The sequence below is a fragment of the Symphalangus syndactylus genome, chromosome 17 (genome assembly GCF_028878055.3).
Source record: "Symphalangus syndactylus isolate Jambi chromosome 17, NHGRI_mSymSyn1-v2.1_pri, whole genome shotgun sequence".
NCBI classification, from domain to species: domain Eukaryota; kingdom Metazoa; phylum Chordata; class Mammalia; order Primates; family Hylobatidae; genus Symphalangus; species Symphalangus syndactylus.
Window position 1 is genome coordinate 54,346,015 of NC_072439.2, and position 20,751 is coordinate 54,366,765.

The 20,751-nt window shown below is 34.5% G+C and overlaps 1 protein-coding gene across 44 annotated transcripts in view; it reads left to right on the forward strand.

The window, feature by feature from the left end:
* MBNL1 (muscleblind like splicing regulator 1) overlaps positions 1 to 20,751 on the forward strand; it is a 221,611-nt gene that overhangs the window by 193,542 nt on the left and 7,318 nt on the right. For 15 of the 44 annotated variants that reach the window (XM_055248718.2, XM_063620268.1, XM_055248725.2 and 12 more), the window contains 5 exons: positions 7,715 to 7,972; positions 9,139 to 9,192; positions 10,055 to 10,208; positions 17,991 to 18,026; positions 18,714 to 18,808. In XM_055248718.2, the coding sequence (XP_055104693.1) occupies positions 7,715 to 7,972; positions 9,139 to 9,192; positions 10,055 to 10,208; positions 17,991 to 18,026; positions 18,714 to 18,808 (597 nt within the window). Of the gene's footprint in view, positions 1 to 7,714; positions 7,973 to 9,138; positions 9,193 to 10,054; positions 10,209 to 17,990; positions 18,027 to 18,713; positions 18,809 to 20,569; positions 20,634 to 20,751 lie in introns of all 44 variants that reach the window. The other 29 variants (XM_055248720.2, XM_055248733.2, XM_055248746.2 and 26 more) reach the window with 7 other exon arrangements.

Consider the following 20,751-nt stretch of genomic DNA (forward strand, 5'->3'; position numbering starts at 1 on the left):
ACCAGCCACAAGCTACTGAAACATATATTTTTAAAAATTATATACATATATCTATATCTATAAGCATATATTACATATATCACATATACCCACAACATGAGATTTATATCAATATTCATATTATCCTTTCTTTACTGGCTATCTTTTAAAAGACTTTGTTGCCAAGTACTTTCTGTACTCCAAAATTCATACTTTTTTTTTTTTTGACAGGCAGTCTCACTCTGTTGCCCAGGCTGGAGTGCAGTGGCGCAATCTCAGCTCACTGCAACCTCCACCTCCCAGGTTCAAGGAATTCTTCTGCCTCAGCTTCCTGAGTAGCTGAGATTACAGATGTGTGCCACCATGCCCGGCTAATTTTTGTATTTTCAGTGGAGATGGGGTTTCACCATGTTTGCCAGGCTGGTCTCAGCAATTTCTTTCCATGATTATGTTAAGAAATTATTCAAATCTGTAGATTCTAGGAAAGACTGAGTTTTTCAGCCATACCCCTGCTTTACTACAAAAACTTAGTAATTGGAGAAATCATTGTTTGACTTATTTTCAAGATGCGCAGTAATTTTTTATGGTGCAAAAAGAATTAATGAATGCATTCATTCTCTCATTTACTGAACAATATTCAGTAGAAAACTGTTGAAAATATTTCAAGTAGAAGATGTGAGGAATGTCTTTGAAATGCTTTAATTCCTGTCTTATCAATGACAAGAAAAGATCCACATGAGAATAGTGCCCAAACTCATAACTGATGCCCAGTAACTTGTTAAATCAACGGATAAATGAGTCAGTCAACCAGTTGCTCAGGTAATTAAACACAGAAAGATACATCCCCTTATTCAGGGCTCAGGGTAATCCCACAGAGGTACTAAAATATAAAAAATGTTTATCATGTGTTAACATTCTCCTTGGAAACATGTTTGCATTTTGAGCACTTCAGCTATAAAATATGGCATCTTGATTATGCACCTAGACCTAAAGGAGTGGTTTTCATACTTTAATGAGATTAGAATCACTTGGGGTGATTGTTAAAAATGTAGGACCTCATCCCCAAAGACTGATTCAGTAGATCTGCAGTGGGGTTTGGTAATATTTTTCACAGATCTGCCATGTGATTCTAAATGCAAATAGTTATAAACACATGCACTAAAAGATACTAGCATCTCTTATTTAGGCTTCAACTTTTCATCGTTTACTTAATGTATTTGTAAATGATATGGTTTTTTGTGAACCTTAATTAAAAATCTGTCTCCTCCGATAAGTTGGTAAGAACACTGTGCATGGCATAGTGAAATACTTTAGGTAAACAATGATGACTGTTAAGGTAATTCATACTACATAGGTGTAATCAAATAAAAACCAGGGGACACGTATTTCAGACACTGATGAAAACATTAGATTGACATTTGGTTAGCTGCACCATTTTTACATCAGCAGTCTATATGAGAAAAACATGAGTATTCCAGGAAAGGTGGGCAAACGACTTGGTTTCTGATAGTTTCAGTTCGCATTTGCTTGTATTAAAATACATTATTCTTGGCTGAAAGTTTTATTCTGTGAGGTAATCATTACACGAGTTTCTAATTTGGGCCACTAATTGTTGTATGTTTCCATTACTTACACAGAAGAATCCAATAACCCTTTTCATATAGGCAGAAAAAAATATAATACCCATTGACTACAAAAAAATAGAATGTTTAAAGCTAAAAGGATTAGAATGACAGTGAAAAGCATGCCTATGTTGGGATTTTTTAGGTGTTTAGTGGATTTAACATGATGGAATAAAAGACTTTCTATTCAGAAAAGATTAGAAAAGAAGATGCTTTTAATAATGTAGGAAAGTCTTATTGGTAGGATTATTCTAATTTTGCATTTTTCTAGAGGTTGTTTGGCTACTGCTTGTGTGATTTTTTTTAATATCTCCAGAAAATTGCCAAGAAACCTTAAGAGTTTTTCACATAGAGGTTTATGCAGATTGTTTTTTTATATCTGTAATAAACCTTAGAATGGCTCTTAAAAATGTAGTCACATCTTCATTTAAACAATACACTATGGCTCTGTCAATTATTAATCTATATGATTAGAGTTTTGATGTGGTGTTGAGTGTGGTAACTGCTAGATTAAGAACAGTGGTTCACAACTGCAGTCCCAGCTACTTGAGAGACTTAGGTGGGCGGATCACTTGAGCAGAGAGGTTGAGGCTGCAGTGAACTGAGATTGCACCACTGCACTCCAGCCTGAGTGACAGAGGGAGACCCTATCTCAAGTAATAATAATCATAAGTGAAATAAGGTAATGGCTAACTTGGTGTATTGACAGGCTTGTTTCAAAGTTGTGTCTATTGTCCTGTCCTGTTGGGTTTGCACAGTCATTCATGGGAATGAATAAATGACAGCGTGGAAGTGGATTTAATGGTTCTGTCGTTGGTCATTCCTATTCAGATTTTATTTTATGTTTTTATAAGAGATCAAGTGGTAGATTCTTAGTTCTGTTACCTATGGAAGTATGCTTGTGTTTTCTGGCCTAAATAGTAATGATGGAGTTTGCCTTTTAGGCTTCAAAGAATGCTCCCATTTGATCTTAACAGAAATATTATGAGGTAGCTAAAGTAGCTGTCCTTTTCTTGAATTTTTTTGGAAGGAGAAAAATTGATCAAATACATACAGTTATTGAATAACCAACTGTATTAGTCAATTTTCACGCTGCTGATAAAGACATACCCAAGACTGGGCAATTTATAAAAAGAAAGAGGTTTGTTGGACTTACAGTTCCACATGGCTAGGGAAACCTCACAATCATGGCGGAAGGTGGAAAGCACGTTTCGCATGGTGGCAGACAAGAAAAAAGGTTGCACAGGGACATAACCCTTTTTAAAACCATCAGATCTCATGAGACTTATTCCCTATCTTAAGAACAGCTCAGGAAAGATATGCGCCTATGATTCAATTACCTCCCACCGGGTCTGTCCCACAACATGTGGGAATTCAAGACGAGGTTTGGGTGGGGACACAGCCAAACCATATCACCAACTGAAACTAGAAATCACATCATCCGATATTTATCTAGGGATTTTAATTGTACAATAAATTGACTACAGTTACATTTACCTAATCACCAGAATTATGAAGATTACAAAGTAGATATTTTAATCCTTTTAAAATGAAAATAGAGATAATTTCTTTGCGTTAAATTATAAACTCATGATCAATGATGCTGTGGACACTTTGATCAAAGTGATTATCCAGGATTACTTTTTAAAGTAATACTTAGAAAAATTTAGCTTGTTAGTTCCAGCTTAATAGAAAGTGAAATCCATTCTGCTTATTTGTGAACATGTAGCTATATGTCTTTGAATACATTTCTTAATATTGGCCATTAACTGTTAAACTGACTTCTCAAAATGTTAAAATGGACAAAGTCCCTGTTTCTTGTTAAAATTAGCTTTCTGTTCCTGCTTTTGATTGTTATTCTCCAAGATGACTGAGTTAATTATACAAATATGGTAAACACAAAACATATTACTTCAAAGGGATATCTCCTTAAAGAACATGCAAATGACTCTCCACTTTTGAATAAATTCAAATATTGACATTAATCTCCTTAGAATCCCAGTGCTTTAACTTGAGAGCATTGCTGAATTTAATACTACTTATAAAACTTACATTATTTTGACCATTTTGAAATATGTTTTTCATGTATTAAAAAATTAGAGATCAAATGACAGGATTATTCATATTATCCAGATTTGTATGGTGTGTTGTAAGCTATGCATTATTTTATTCAGTATTCATGACCTTTTAAATAGATGTTAATAGTGTTTTCATTGTGAAGATTCCATAGCTAGTAAAGTGATAGGAACTGGAACTCACAATTTCCGACTCCAAACCCTATTGTCTGTCTGCTATATTATTGCTATTTAGTTAACAAAAGAAGGTTTGTTTAGAATTAGTTTACATTTTCTTGGGAAATTTTCCTGATTATGTTTTCTTTTGAATATTTAAAGTTTATAATTGTTCCATAGATATTTTTCTGGAAATAGAACTTAAATGTTTTCAGTGAATATCTTCATTGGCAAATCTTGCCTTAGTACTTGTAAAGTAAAAGGCTCGTGTTGAATCACATTATATGTGTAGCTAAATAGATCTTATTGTTTTAATGCAGGTTTGAAAACCATTTATCAAACAATATTTTTTTCTTTTTGTTTTTTTTTTGTTTTTTTTGAGACGGAGTCTCGCTCTGTTGCCCAGGCTGGAGTGCAGTGGCACGATCTTGGCTCACTGCGACCTCCACCTCCCGAGTTCAAGCGATTCTCGTGCCTCAGCCTTCTGAGTAGCTAGGATTACAGGCACCTGCCACCATGCCCAGCTAATTTTTGTATTTTTAGTGGAAATGAGGTTTCACCATGTTGTCCAGGCTGGTCTCGAACTCCTGTCCTCAAGTGATCCACCCACCTCAGCCTCCCAAAGTACTGGGATTACCAGCTTGAGCCACCGTGCCCAGTCAGAAAATATTTTTATATGTTGACCCAGTACATATATATATATACTGATAAATCTGTACATGTATCTGCCAAAAATAATGAAAAATGCCTATAGTCATGGATAGATTCTTTGAATATTATTTGTAATACGGAAATACTGGAAATTACCTAGATATCCTCCAAAAGAGTTACCTATATTATGTACACTATTTGATGAAATTTGATGCAGCCATCAAAAGTATTCACTCTGGAAATTATTTAGCAAAATGAGAAATGCATATGATGCATTGTTGAGCATAAAAGGTCACCAAATAATAGCTATACTATAATTACAATTATTTTTAAAAATGTGTGCATACATACAGAAGACTGGATGAGAAGAGAAAAATGAACCACAATGTTGTTAGAATTTTCAGATTTAATTTTGCATTCTGTGTTTCACATTCTCTGTATGATAAATGTTATAATTTCTTATCCTGTTTTTAATTATTATGAGATTAAATTTGTGAAATGTTGTCAGTTATAATTTACTAATGTAATGTACGTCTAAGAGATTTATTTTGGGTATCAGCATAGTCTAAAGTGCCCTTGAGTTTATCAGAGAAACCAGATCAAACCCAAATTGAGCAACCAAGGGATAGATCCCATTTTATTGATGAGGTCTATTAGGGAAAATGTGTTTTAGAAGGTTTGGGAAGTTCATGTTCCTATAGGTACCCCACTATTCAGATGCATATCTAATGCTTGGTAAATTACCAGTCCCACTGGCCTGTAACTCTCACCAGTACAAGTTTTCACAAGAGATTTTCTCTTCCTTATTTTTTCACAGGCAAGAATAATGTGAGAGTAGCTATTACAGTATGTTTCTGTCCCATTTCTTAGGAGAAACCAGAAGCTGCAAAAAAATAAAAATATGAAAGAGTCAAACATGCACATTATCCAAAAGCAATTGACTGTTTTTTAACCTCAGAAAAGGTTGGTTTTATGACACATTCTGAGCTAATTCTTAGTTATTAACTCTGCTTAAATATTTTTAGAATTCTTTCTAAATGTTCCACAGGAGAGTAAAGAACGTGAAATTATAATAAATGAATCCTTAACCTGTAGAACCCCCCCCCCCGCCCACACACACACACACGCAAATACATACACACACACGCAAATACATACACACAGAACCTAAATAAATTCAGGTCTTCTTTCTTGTTAATGTGGCAAACAGTAAACTAAATTGGAAAAATAGTGTTAGTTCCCTACTGCCAATTCATTTTGAGCATATTCAAGAAAGCAGGAATTACTGAGGAGCAAATAGCAGCAGAGAGAGATCACTTATAGACCTGCAAGTTTCCTGTTTGATGATGCCTACATTGACATAGACTTGCTTATACAGAAAAGCAGCCCTTTCGTTTATGCAGTAGTATATATTTAGCATACATACACAAACACACACACACACATAAAACTTATCATTATTTAATGTAGGCACATGACTCTTCCTGAGTATAGTGATGAGCCTCACACACAATAAATTTTGATTAGGTACTGGGTACTGTTTTAGCGAGCTCCATAGCTGATGCTAATGTTCAGCCAGAGAGGAGGATAATTATTCTCGGTAACAGCTTGATCATTTTTGCTTTTTAAGTTACAAATCTTGGTAATACTTTTTTTCTTCTGTTCAATAAGATAAATACGCTAATAAAAAACCAGAATCTTGAATAACTTTTTAAGTCATTTTTGTGTTCATTTTTGTGTTCTTAATAACTCTGAGTGTGATGATGAATGACTCTGGTTCATTGTATGTATTTGGAACACAAAACTTTAGCTAGGTTGTGGTTTCCAAGTACTGCAAGATATCATTTATAATGATCTTTTTTAAGATGTAGCATGGTACAGATTATAGTATCTCCTTCTTTAAGAAACACTTTCCTCAATAATAGGATATGAATATAATGTGGGGAAAACACCCAGATTTAAATGCAATCATCGTATTTATACAAATACAAGAAAACCTTTGCTTCTTAAGTCATAGTAGGGTTACAGTTTATCTTTCTTGCTTAACTTCAAAATAAAGTGCTTAGTATCTGCCTTTGCTATTTGTGAAAAGATACTTGAACAATTACAAACTGTTTCCTTGAAGCTTGAAGTAAGAGCACGAAAATATTAAAAGGACATTCTGTGTTTTAGATGGCCCTCTTGTGGTAAAAGGGTCAAAGTATCCTGACTGAAGACTGCTTTTAAATAGTAAGAGTCAAAATTTGCGCAGATGAATGAGAAATAGTGTTTTCGTCTTTTCCCTAAGATCTCCGTGGCAAAATTAACAGAATTAGAAAATATAAAACAAACAGACATAACAAAACCAGTCTTTTTTTACTGCTTTGTATAGCTACCAAGTGAATCTCTAAAGATCAAAAAAAAAAAACTCCTGGAAACATTTTCATAAAAAGCTATCAAATTTGATTTTGTATATTTTTCACTTGGAAATAATTTTATATTTACACAAAAGTTGCAAAAATGGACCCAAGAGTTTCGTCTACCCTTTACTGACCTAAATATTAATATCTTACATAACTGTAGAATCTCTCCTAAGACCAGAAAAGTTAACATTGATATGCTGCTGTTTAACCAATCTACAGACTTTAATCAGATTTTACCAGTTGTCCTCCTAATATTCTTTCTGTGACTCCAGGATCCTCCAGCTTGTGATAATATCTCAGTCTGTCTTGCATGACCTTGACACTTTGGAAGAGTACTAGTCGGTTATTATGTAAATATCTTTCCATTCACTTTGTCTGATGTTTCATCTTGATTAAATTCAGGCAGTAATACGTCTACTGTGATTGTGTGCCCTTCTCATTGTATCATATCAATAGATACACAGTGTCACTATGTCTCATTATTGGTGATATTAATTTTGATCACTTGGTTAAAATGATGTTTGCCATGTTTCTTTACTGTGAAGTTATTATTTTTCCCTTTGCAATTAATATCAACACCATTTCAGATTGTATTTTTACCATAATTAATATTCTACATGCATTTTCTTATGGACATTTATACTGAAATGGAGTTATAATTTGTAACTAAACTAGGAAATGCTGAAGTTACTTTGTTGCCTTGTTTGAAAATCATTTTCCCCTTTAATCTATAGCCTTCCATCACCAGTCTTGCACTTTAAGTTAAAATCTTCAGAAAGCTTCTTCTTGTTCATGTTGACTAAACCTCATGTACTTAATGACCTCATAGGTATGTCGAGAGTACCAACGTGGCAATTGCAACAGAGGAGAAAATGATTGTCGGTTTGCTCATCCTGCTGACAGCACAATGATTGACACCAATGACAACACAGTCACTGTGTGTATGGATTACATCAAAGGGAGATGCTCTCGGGAAAAGTGCAAATACTTTCATCCCCCTGCACATTTGCAAGCCAAGATCAAGGCTGCCCAATACCAGGTCAACCAGGCTGCAGCTGCACAGGCTGCAGCCACCGCAGCTGCCATGGTGAGTAGAGATATCAGCTCTCTCCTTGTTAGCAGTCAGAAAAGCAAAGTGAGCAACTATATCTGACTACAAGCTATTCATTTATTAACCTTTTTTAAAAAAAGTTGCTGAAGATATGTTTGTTCAGGTATCCCAGACAATATATAAAGAAGTTACTTTCACAGAAGTGAGGGTAACTCCTCAGATGGTTCAGATTGCTCCTACTCTTGGCCTAACTCTTAATCTGTCTTATTCTGGATGTAGGGTTTCTGAAATCTCTGCTTTGTAAAGAACCACCTGTCTCCTTTTCAATTTAACGATATTGCCATTTTCGGTCTTCTTATTTCTGTGTGCCATCTAATCAGCCATTGTTTTCCTTTGGTGTGTTCTTTTGCACATCAAGGCTCTTCTTTACATATATCTTGCTTTTAACAATAACATGATCTGGAACTATTTAGGAGAATTGTTCAACAAAATTGTTCTTAGAATTAGCTACAGGATTTTGAGTAGTATACTATCTAGATTTTCTGAAATAATACTGTGGCATAAACATAATAGTAAAACTAGAGAAGCTTGACTATGCCATTATATAGAAAGGAGAGAGACAGCAGTACCCAAGGAGTTAGAAATTGGATCATTAAGAATAGCTACTAAACTATATTCTCAAGGTAAATTTTAATGTGATCTAGTAGCTGATTTTAATGAGCCCATTCTTTGTTCTTTGCTTACCTGTTTTAATGTTGTCATTTTTTACATAAATATATGACTTAAATCAATGAAATACTCATTTTAAAAGTCACTGTGTAGTATTTCATAACACAGTGAAATAATCACGAGAGAGATCTTTTCTGTGTTTATGGATACTTGAGCAAAAATACAGAAGGCAGACTCTCTCCTCCTCTCTTCCTTTCACTCTTTTTTTTTTTCTGTTAGAGTATCTTGTTTGTAATTAACTACAAAGAGGAGTTATCCTCCCAATAACAACTCAGTAGTGCCTTTATTGTGCATGCTTAGTCTTGTTATTCGTTGTATATGGCATTCCGATGATTTGTTTTTTTATTTGTTTTTTCTCACCTACCCAAAAATGCACTGCTGCCCCCATGATGCACCTCTGCTTGCTGTTTATGTTAATGCGCTTGAACCCCACTGGCCCATTGCCATCATGTGCTCGCTGCCTGCTAATTAAGACTCAGTCGGCTGTCAAATCACTGAAGCGACCCCTCGAGGCAACCTTTGACCTGGTACTATGACCTTTCACCTTTTAGCTTGGCATGTAGCTTTATTGTAGATACAAGGTTTTTTTTTAATCAACTTTAAAATATATATCCTTTTTTCTGTTATAGAGTTGTAAAGTACAATGAAAAAACTGAGTGTGGTTTCCTGACAAAAATTAGTAGAAAGACTGTAATCTAAGTACATAGATGGATATCATACAATAAAAGATTCTGAAAGCCCAGCAGCCCACATTCAGTTTAACTACATTGTAGAATGTTCTAAAGAAATAGTCAGAGGACATAAAGAGTGTATTTTTGACTGTATATTTACGTACCTGTTTGGTTAGCATGGCTTTAGTGGTAGAATTATTTACATTTTAATATTTATAGTTCAGTATTTAAGGAAAAAAACTTGCATGCTCTGGGACATTTGCATGTCTAGGTAGATCTGGGGGGAGGAGCAGAGTGGGTTAGTTTTTATTTTATCTGTTTCAGTCACTGTACAATTAACTATTAACATTGCTTATACTTGTCAATCCTCATGGAGCTCGCAGTGCGGCTTTTCTTCTTTTCCCAAATCAATGGCTTCTCACAGAAAGCCTGAAGCATTATGGGACATAAAGCACTTTAACACATTATAACATGTGCTCTCGTACTAGTGAGATTTTGTTTTGGACAAAAATAATGCTTCCTTTAAAGCTTTTATCTTGCTTTTTTTTTTTTTGTTCTCTCCTTAATTTTTTGTTCATTGGATTTTTTCCCTCGGGTAGTTAAGTGCTCTGCTGCTTGCTTGCTCATGCTTCCTAACAATTTTAGCCTTCGACTGATTTTTCTTTTTTCTTTTTCTCTTTTTACTGGTATTTGTTTTTTATACTCATTCACTAAACAGGGAATTCCTCAAGCTGTACTTCCCCCATTACCAAAGAGGCCTGCTCTTGAAAAAACCAACGGTGCCACCGCAGTCTTTAACACTGGTATTTTCCAATACCAACAGGCTCTAGCCAACATGCAGTTACAACAGCATACAGCATTTCTCCCACCAGGTAAGGGGTGGGGTTTCTTAATAAATGAATCTGATGATCTACAGAGAGTCCTACTGTTAGAGCAGATAAACCACACCCCAAGTTTGTTTATAATTATAGATGAGGTGTCAGGTAAGGTGGTCAATGATGGAAACTTATCTGAGGTATCTTATGTGGTTTTCCTTAAAAACTAAGGATTTTAGCTTAATGAAATGTGGATTAAGGATCAGTGGTATTTTATATATTTATTTGTGTTTGTGTAATTTGGAAATGACATATAGTTCTCTTTTTTTTTCTCTTTCCTCAACACTTTTACATGTCTGTCAAGCTATTTTATGATACTTTCTTGCTGTAAGACCCCTTTGCCTTCATTATTCCATAGAGTTAATTTAAATTATATAAAACAGCACTTTCAGGTTTGATTTTTATTTTTCAGCCTTTTTGTTTTCAAGGTCAAGAATGAAAAAAACTATGTGTTCTAGAGCTCTTAAAAAGGGCTCTTATTGGCATCAATCAGTACACTGTTTAAAATTATGACTGTTCCTAAGCTAATATTGAAATAGCCCTAAGTGCTCAGCAATGTTTAATTTATTATGGAGTTCTATATTTGTGGTTTCAGCTTATTTTCAATTTGGTAATGTATACATAATCTAGAATTATTCACAAAGATTGCAAAGTTTAAAACACAGACTAGCTACTCATTTAATTACCTGGAAATTTACTCTTTTTATTCACTCTGAACTTATTTCAGAAAATACATGTAAACTCATTATTATCTGGAATTTTACTAACCAGAAACTCTAATCTCACTTTCCTCTTTATTGCTTCACCCTTATTTTCAGAATACCATGGTTTTAGAGACTTACTTAATAAAATTATTTTATTAATTAATGAGCAGATATATATGTCAAAAATCCAGCTCCCAATTTTATATTAGACTATACTGGCAGTATTTACAGTGTATTAGGTTCATAATGCTATAAGAGAATGTGAATTTATTTTTGATTCACAAACAAAAGAATAAATTATATGAGCTTTTAATACTAACCATAACTTTTATACAGTACATCTTTGAAAATCAGTCATCCATATGTAAAATAAATATGAAGTAACAATTAACTACAATATTCCACTAGCTGAAATAGGCAGTGCTCCAGACACATGGGTAAAATGATATTTGTACTTGTGAAATAGTACCTTTCAAACTGCAGTTTGTCCATATTGGAACAAAAACTAAATCATTTTGACCTGCAGTCTCACATTTCTCTTATGTTTTGTAATATTATAACTTTCTTCTCAACATGCATAGTTTTTCAGAAATTAATCTTTTTGCTCTTGTGCCAGTTGCGGTGTCCCTAGATTTTCACTGCCCCCAACAAACAATCCATCAGTTTTTCTGTAGTCAGATGAGCAAAGTTTCGAGGGATTATATGTAACTATCATAATCTCTTTGAAGAAATTAAAACTTATTTTTGTCAGTTTATTTTATTGGCTAAAGCATTACCATGAGAAATGACAGTTTCAGCTAGATCAGAGGTAGTGAATTATCTCAATTGATTGTTCACAGTCAGTTACAGATTGAACTCCTTGTTCTACTGATTCCTGTCTTCTCACTGCTGCACTTGACTAGTCTTAAAAAATATGATAGTTTCTCTACTACAGTCTAAAAAACAAATCTATGCTATTTAAAGAAAGCTGAAAAAATCTGTTTTATCAAAATAGGTTTCACATTAGTTTTTTTAACAACACTCAAATGACTATAGTTTTTTTTCTAAATAAGTATAACCAATTGCATGGTACGATGACCCTTACTTGTGACACTAGTGTCTCCCTAGAATAGCTTTTTGTCTGTGGATAGAGCCAAAGATCCTAGATAAAGTTCAAATTAGGGAAAATAATAAACTCATTCATAAATCAAAATCAAACTTGTCTCTCTGCTAGGTTAAGCATTGCTAATTTAAATAAAATCTGCATTAATTGAAATATGCTGAAAATTTTAAGATATATTTGCATTTATTATGATGCATTTTGCATCAGAGATATTCCATTCTTGATCAATATTTCTCAAATATTGGCCAGGCGCAGTGACTCATGCCTGTAATCCTAGCACTTTGGGAGGCCGAGGTAGGCAGCCCACTTGAGGTCAGGAGTTTGAGGTCAGCCTGGCCAACATGGCGAAACCCCATCTCTACTAAAAATCCAAAAATTAGCCGGATGTGGTGATACATGCCTGTAATCCCAGCTACTCGGGAGGTTAAGGCAGGAGAATCGCTTGAACCTGGGAGGCGGAGCAGCGAGCCGAGATCACATCACTGTACTCCAGCCTAGGCAAAGGAGCGAGACTCCGTCTCAAAAAAAAACACACAAAACAACAACAACAACAACAAATATATATATACACAATATACACACACATATTTCTCAAATATAATCAATATAGTGTGAAATTATTGCATTAGTAACATAAAATAACATTTATTTGCAACTCAGTTTTAAGGGCCTGAAACAGCAGGTTGACCTTTACTAATCACATAATCAGAAGTAGGTAGTGACTCCATGATTATTTTAAAATATTTTCATTATATAATATGTACCTGTGTGCACAAAAATTGACCCTATGGCATGAAAAGGTTAAAATGGATAGCTCTTCATTATTTCTGCCCCATCACTTTGTCAGACAGTCAGAAAGGAAAGAAGTCTAATGCAGGGAATGTAAATGCAAAAGCCTCAGGGGCCAGGCAGGAAACACAAGTGAAGCACGAAATAAATTGGGAGCTGTGGGGTCTGGGAGGCACAGGGGAGCACAGGCTCAGTCTAAAGAGTATAGTCAATGTTCAGACTTTGTCTTTTGTTGCCTCAGAGGATTGTCTGCCTGGCAGGTTGTACCTGCTGTCCACTGCAAACCCTTTGTGGCTCCATTTATATCATAGTCTGTGTAAACCACAGTTGATTGTGTATATGCCTCATAGGGTTGGTTGTAAGAAACCCGCACAACCTAACACAGTAGCCCTGACATACAGTGTTGCAAGGTCTTATGGTCTTACGATTTTTTCCCAGATATTCTAGACATTTATATGTTTATATGTGAAATTTCTCAATATTTAAATTTTGGCAATTAGTTCAGTTTTTTAAAAACACCCTTTGAGAACTAAAGGAAATCTATCTTACCACAAATTCACATGTAATCTCATGTCTAATACCTGGGAGAAAAGGAATTTCATTTTCCAAAGTTTGGTTGTTCGGCAGGCAAATAATACAGAAGAATTAGATGATCAAGGAATCCGATCTGAACGCAATTTAATAATTTGGAAGATACACTTTTGAAGGGTTTACTGGAACTGGGAAGAAAATGGAATTCATTTATTTTTCGCAGCTCAGAATTTTAGTAGTCTGTAGTCTGTTGTTTCAATGATAACTTCAGATGTGTGTATCTATTTTATTCAAATTACAGTGAAGCATGGTTAGCTAAATTCTTAGAGCAGGTGGCTGCGTATAGAGTATTTTGCTGGCAAAAGATCAGGGTTCCGTGACAAGCCAGCCAGCTAGCTAAGAAAAATTACTACATACTTTAACTTTTAAGAACAGAATTGGATTTAATATGGACATTACCCATCTAAGCATCATTCAACCATCCATCCATCCATCCATCCATCCATCCATCCATCCTTCTATCATTCTATTCTCTGCTCTCCTTTCCTCTCTTTATCCTTTTTTCCTTCCTCTGTCCTTCAGTTTTCCATCCATCTATTCATCCCCCCATTTATCTATCCACCCATCTTTCCATTTATTCAGTCAATAAACATTGATTGTATGCCACATGGTATACCAGTATTTATGTGAAGGATTGCAAACTCATGGCTCAAGGGTAAAATCTAGTATCTAGAAATACTTTTGTTTGTTTAAGAGTGTTTAAATGAAAACTAAATGTAAATCCTTTAGATAGGACACACACTGTACCCTTCAGTTCCAAATGCTACAATTCCCTATTGCCTTAGGCCAGGGTGTTTCACACATTTTGTTCAAAAGAGCTACCTTTTATTGAATGGTTGCTCTGGTTCCCTGCTGCACTGAGTGCTTTGCCTACATTATCTCATTTTTTTTTCACAACGCCCAAAAGGTTGGCATTAATATTTTCATTTTACCAATGACTAATTTGGAGCCTAATAAGGTACAGTGATTTGTCCCAAGTTAAATGGCTTTTGTAAGGTTTAGATTTAAGTACAACTTGAACTCAAGTCAGGCTGACTTGGTTAGTCATTCAATATCTATTACATGAAGACCTTAAAAATGATTTGGGAGAGTGGAAGTAGCCCTTACTGATCACCTAACTCCATGGTGTTTCACACCTTCCACCTCATTTAAAGATAAATATAAGTATTAGGTTAAATTCATATCGAAGTTTTGTTTTTTCAAATTTCGATATATACTTGTTTTAACTTTCCCCTTTCAGGACCAGATTATTTGTAGATATTATGCATAATTTAGGATCTATTTATGTTATATGTGTGAGTTTTCACTCATGAAATTACGGCGTGTAAGAAATACCACTTTCCTTTATACCATTTTTTTTTTTCATTGAAATTAAGTCTAGCTCTGAACTCTGATCTCTATCTCCCTGGGTTGAGAGAAATAACAGGCATTACTGGGAATCCAGGACTACATCCCCCAGCTCCGTCTCTTTCCTGACCTTACCTCAATGTGAGGTCCTGTACAGCAGTCTAGTATTCTGAGACAGGCTATGCATTCTTCATTCTTCAGTCAGCGCTGCTCACTGCTGATGTGATCATTGTCCATGCTTGCAAGAGCTCTTAAGACAGGTACTCCAGGGGTTCTGTGCTTGCCTTGAGTATAGGCTTCCTTGTCTGTGCCCTCCAGGCTCCCATGCCCTTGAGGGCCCGATGTCTGCAGGGCTATTGTGAAAGAACAGGCCACCTACCCAACTACCTGTGGAGCTGCACACTGCCTGCCACTTCAATCTTGAGGAATTTTTTTCTCTGCCCTACATCACATTTTTACTTACCTACCATCTTCAGAATCACACCTCTTGTCTCCCTCTCTAGCGTATCTCCCTCAATCAACGTTGGCTTATGAGTTTTAACAGTTCTGAAAATACATTTGCTTTAAACAACTTCTACTTTGGCATGTATTACAACTTTACCAAGAATAAGGCAACAAAAGGCCAGGAAACTTTCTTAGATAGTGGTATAGGTCTAAGGGCAGGGGTAGGCAGGGTTGTGTTTATACAAAGAAGAGAAAAAGATTTGTCACATTTAGTATTAATACATATAATCATTTATAATTATGTATAATAAATTACTTATAATTAATAAAAAAGAAGGTACTGCTTGTTTGGATACCAATTTTGAGAATAATCCAACTGATTGTTAACTTTTAGTCTTAAAATGATATACACTATTTTTAGAAGATCTTAATCAGCTTAATACTTCTTATAATCAACCTAAATAGGACTGAATTATTACATCGAAATTCTAACTTCCAACTAATCTTCATTACAATTCTTTTTCTCTCTTCTACTTACTTCCCTTCTACTCCAAGTAATTTTAAGTATGCATACATCTTATTTGTAAATTATCATCCTAGTTTTTCCTACATTTTCATACATATCAGTTAAAATTTTTGATTTAAAAAGTCATGCAATTAAAATAACACATTTCTCAGAAGCACACCATTCTGCTCTGCAAATATGTTTGTAGGAGAAATTGGAAATTGACAAATACATTCACTTAAATTTTGCTTTGTGCTGAAAATTGAGGAAAAATTTAAATTGGCCATTTGCACATTATTATTAGTAAATCAACCCATGTAAAGATGGAAACTATGGTCATTTCAAAAGTGATTTTCGTTTTTGGTAAGTGGGTCCTACAGCATTATGTCCTCATATTTGTGAGTTATTGCACCCTGGCTAGTATTTTCATTGCTGCCTTATGTTTATTTGCTGCAAATCCCTCTCAAAACTGTGTGCATTGGTTATAATGCTAATGAGGAAGATAACTCAAACTAAAATTCAAATCATAATAGCTTTAGGGTTTTAGAGAGATATTATAAGGTTAACTCATTTTCAGCATGTGCAGACTTAATTATGCATGGGATGAAATACAGTAGGCAAGTCTCAGCATAATAATAAATAATTGAAACATATAACCTGTACAGTATTTAAACTGGCTTTAATATTACTTATCACATTATTCTTTTTCATTCGTCATTTCTTTTCCAATTCTCTCACCCTACCATTAAGACAGTAATGATTTTATAAGATGTAGATCTGGTATTAAGTTTTGCTTGCTCTACTGTCTCAAATTATTATAACTTCTTTGTTATTACTGGCTTGTTTCTGTTTGTCTTTCACAAGTCTTTGACTCAGTAGTAGTAGCAAATGACAGAGATCTTCAAGTGTCTTAATGCTTGTCAATATAATATTATTCCACTTGATAGGATGTGTCCCCAGATTCATTACAGAGTTTAATCATTGATCACTCTGCCCACAGTCTAATTGTGATAACAAACTAATCACAGCTGTTACAGAGATGCCAGTTAAGTAATCTGTTTTTCTGTTGAGTTTCTCAATGGCAGCTTTATTTTATAGGGCCATCTCTGACAAGATTCATTTGGCAGATATTTTTCTAACAAATGTTCGTCCCAGATGCTGCTAGTATTTAAACAGGATATGCTAAGATTTAGATAGAAATATAAAATCCTTGGATATTTTAAAACCTAGAATTCTAAAATAACCCCATAGAAAGAACAGTAGTTCTGCATATGGGAAAGTGCCTTGTACTTGGTAAAATAAGTTAAATTTTCAATATTTTCATGTCAAAGAGAACAAGGACTATCTATATATGCAACATTTATTTTTGCTTATCGTGGTTGAACAATTGTCAGCATCAGTGCTAACACCCCATATGTGATGTATGTATTTTCACTCTCTCCCACTCAAGGTTTTTATTGAAGTCTAATTAGCAGTTTCTTGTGTGTGAAATTTTGTAGAACATTTGCTACTCCCAGAAGTCTTGAAGGTCTAAACCAGCAGTGAAAACCACTGTGATTTCCTAGATACCGTGAAGTAAACCAATTTGATACTTATAAGAAATTATATTCCCCCTTAATGCTTTTCCTACATTTTAATTTCAAACTAAGGAAATGCACAAATTTCACTTTTTTATGTATAATTTATTGCTTGGCATCCCTCCAAATACAAATCCTGTATGAATAATCACAACCCCTTTCATGTTTATATGGTTGCTGCTACAATGAACAGGAAAATAAAACAAAAGGAATGAAAATGAATGTTTGGGTTTCATTATATTGTTAAGTCAGTTTTGTACATTGAATTATTTAGTATTTAATAATAAATAATCTTTAGTAAGTTAATATGTGCCTGATATAAAGAAAATGTTAAGGCATTCATAAGTTAAAGTCAGAAATAGCAAAACGACCAGATGGTTAGTAATCAGATTAAAACAAAACAAATTACAATATTATTTTTAAAAGAATTAAGTGGATTTAAATTACTTCCAAAATACTTTTGTTTATAGGCAACAATTAAGAGAAACAAAGTGTACCAGCACACAGTTAAACTGGCTTTTATTCTTCACTTGAGACTAGTTCTAATTGATCACTGTGCTATTGTATGATTTGATTGTGCTGACAGTTACATGCCACTGTTCCCATAATAACAATTTTTCTTCTTTGTTCAAATGAATTTTCTAATTACACGTGTGATGGGATGTTTTAATTCTTTTCCCTTTTCAAATCCACCTTCCTGTTGCAATGCATGATGGGCAGGCTCAATATTGTGCATGACACCCGCTACAAGTGTTGGTAGGTGCCAGCTTTGTTTCTTGATTATCTTAAACCTATGGTGTACCTCACAGCCCCTCAAAATCCACTGCTAAGTTTAACTTATATCTATTGGGCAAGTCCATTTCCCTTTTACTAACACTTGTCAATTAAATGCCATTTTCTATTTAATTGACATGGACTCACGTAAGTGTTTTCTTTACACACAACAGTTTCCTTTAGTCACCTTTGGTGGATTTTGATTGGACTATGAGTTCTGGTGTGTAAAAAAAATCTATTTCATAAAAGTAATATACTGTATATTTTTGTAATAGTAAATGAGAAAAAATACTTTCATTCAAACAGATAACTGTATATATGAAGTAAATACTTGTATTTTAACTTAGATTTTGAATGTCTGACTATGAACACTATATAAAATTCTTGTTTTTGACTTAGCATATTAAGCCTGTTTGTGTCAATTTTCTTGATTTGATGGTAACAAGCTTTTTTCCCCCTTTTTTTCTCTTTCATCCCTCCTCCCCTTCTCTCCTTGGAATGTTGTCCTGCTTTGCGCTGTGATTGCATGTCACTCGCTGGTGATGATGTCCTGTCACATGGCTTATTGCTGTGATAAATACCATGCCCAATTATCTCTTCCATGTTGTCATGGTTTCCATATTGCTACACTCTTCTGTATGTTCGCTTATATGATTTTCCCTCCGAAAGTTCCCATGGTGCACGGTGCTACGCCAGCCACTGTGTCCGCAGCAACAACATCTGCCACAAGTGTTCCCTTCGCTGCAACAGCCACAGCCAACCAGGTTTGCTAATTTACAGCTTTGTTTCTTAAAAAACAACTCTAATAGGGCTCAATCCAACAGCCCTTACGCACGTGGATTTCCCATTGAGGTCAGTGGGAATCGTGTGTACGTGAGGGCTGTAGAGGGTGCTTTAATAAGCATGGGGTTTCAAAGATACCTCTTGTTGGCCTACACATTCTCTCTATGATGAGCAGCAGAATGCTTTTATGCCATTTATAAGTGCTCCAAAGTTGTCGCAGCTCCATTTCTGAAGCTACTAAAATGATATTTACACAAGCAATTCTCAATTGGTTTCACCCAATCGTGCAGGTATTTTGACCAATCAAAAATAGAAGCCATTTTAAGGTTTTTATTTAAAACATTTGGTATATACAGTTTCTTAGTTCTTGCCTAAATGATTAATAGAAAGTAAAATATTTAAATGTATTACATATGCCACAAATGACCACTCTTGTAAATAAGTTTGTTATAAATTCGTTATAATCTGAATCATTTAATAAGCAGATTCAAAATAAATTGTTTGCATATAGCATTTCTAAGCTTTTATTCTCAATGCTTTCAGTGAAAGAAAAATCCTAAGTGCTCTTATTTTTATAATTACCCTGCATAAATGTTGGAGATTTATGAAGGAAAAGAAAAGAAATTAAGTATGGCAAATTGACAATCATTATGTATTCCATGCAAGTTTATTGCGGGATACTTTTAAGTGAAAGGGATTTGTTTCATAAATTTAAATTTTATGATATACAATAATAACTATTTAAAAATAAATGATGATTTAAAATATTTAAAATTTAAAAATTGACATTTATTCACCCAGCATTTTCTGATTCTACTTAAAAATATTTTCTAGAAAATACTGGTTGATTTCAAGTTTCATTTATGTAGATTTGGGCTTCAGTAGAGTTGACAGTGTATGAAAAACATAGAGCCAAGCCACATTTCAGATAATCCACAGATGAAGATTAAATGTAGCCAAATGAATCTCAAAAGTATCAGATGAGAATCAACATGTTCCCCCTTGGGAAGGGAAGACCAATTAAGACATCGATTTGTTGTTATTACTGTGAGGAGTAGCCACCCTTGTTCTACAATACATCACGTACTGTTGATGAAGAACATTCAGCTATTAGTACAACCATTAAAAACTTTCAAAATCAGAATACAAAAATGAGTTTAACGTTTCAGTCAAGCTTTAAACATTTCTTGGCAAAGAATCATTAATTTTTCAGAAGCTTGTCAAAATAGCGCTGGGTTTACGTGACCACGTCAGACTCATTTACAAGAATGCTAGATTGTGCATATGTGGCATGTTAATAAGTAATCTTTGGTAGAACTATTGTGATGGATTCAATACATCCATCTATGGTGCAAATCAATGATAAAGAACTCTCATGCGTCTACCATGTATGACTGTAGAATTGCTGGTGTAAGCAGAACTATAGCAGAGCAAATTTCAACATGCCCTTGGCCACCTGGGTTGTAGGGGACACTTTACTTTTTGCATTGTGCTGTGACCATTTCATGCATAATCTTGGGTCTTCATACTATTTGACAACCAAAAGAAAGAAAAGGGAATGGATATATATATACACACATATATTATATCTACATATACATACATATGTATATGCCTACAGTACATTAGCAATGCTGGAAATAGCTGATGCCACAAAATGCAGCCTGCATGCATGCAGAAGTTTATAGCTGGCCCTTCATCTGCATCGATTGGTGTTGAAGGTCCTTGGTATGTTTCGACAGCCCCATCCTTGATGCTTCTACACTGTTGGGTGCAACATCCTGTCCTGCAGCAGCAGGAAAAATGGTATGAGAAGCTTCATTATGCTTGGAGCACATTTTCGTGCCATTTACCAATGCTGTAAAGTTGTGTAAAAATGTCAGCTGAGAACTGGAAATAAAACAGGGACATACTAATATACACG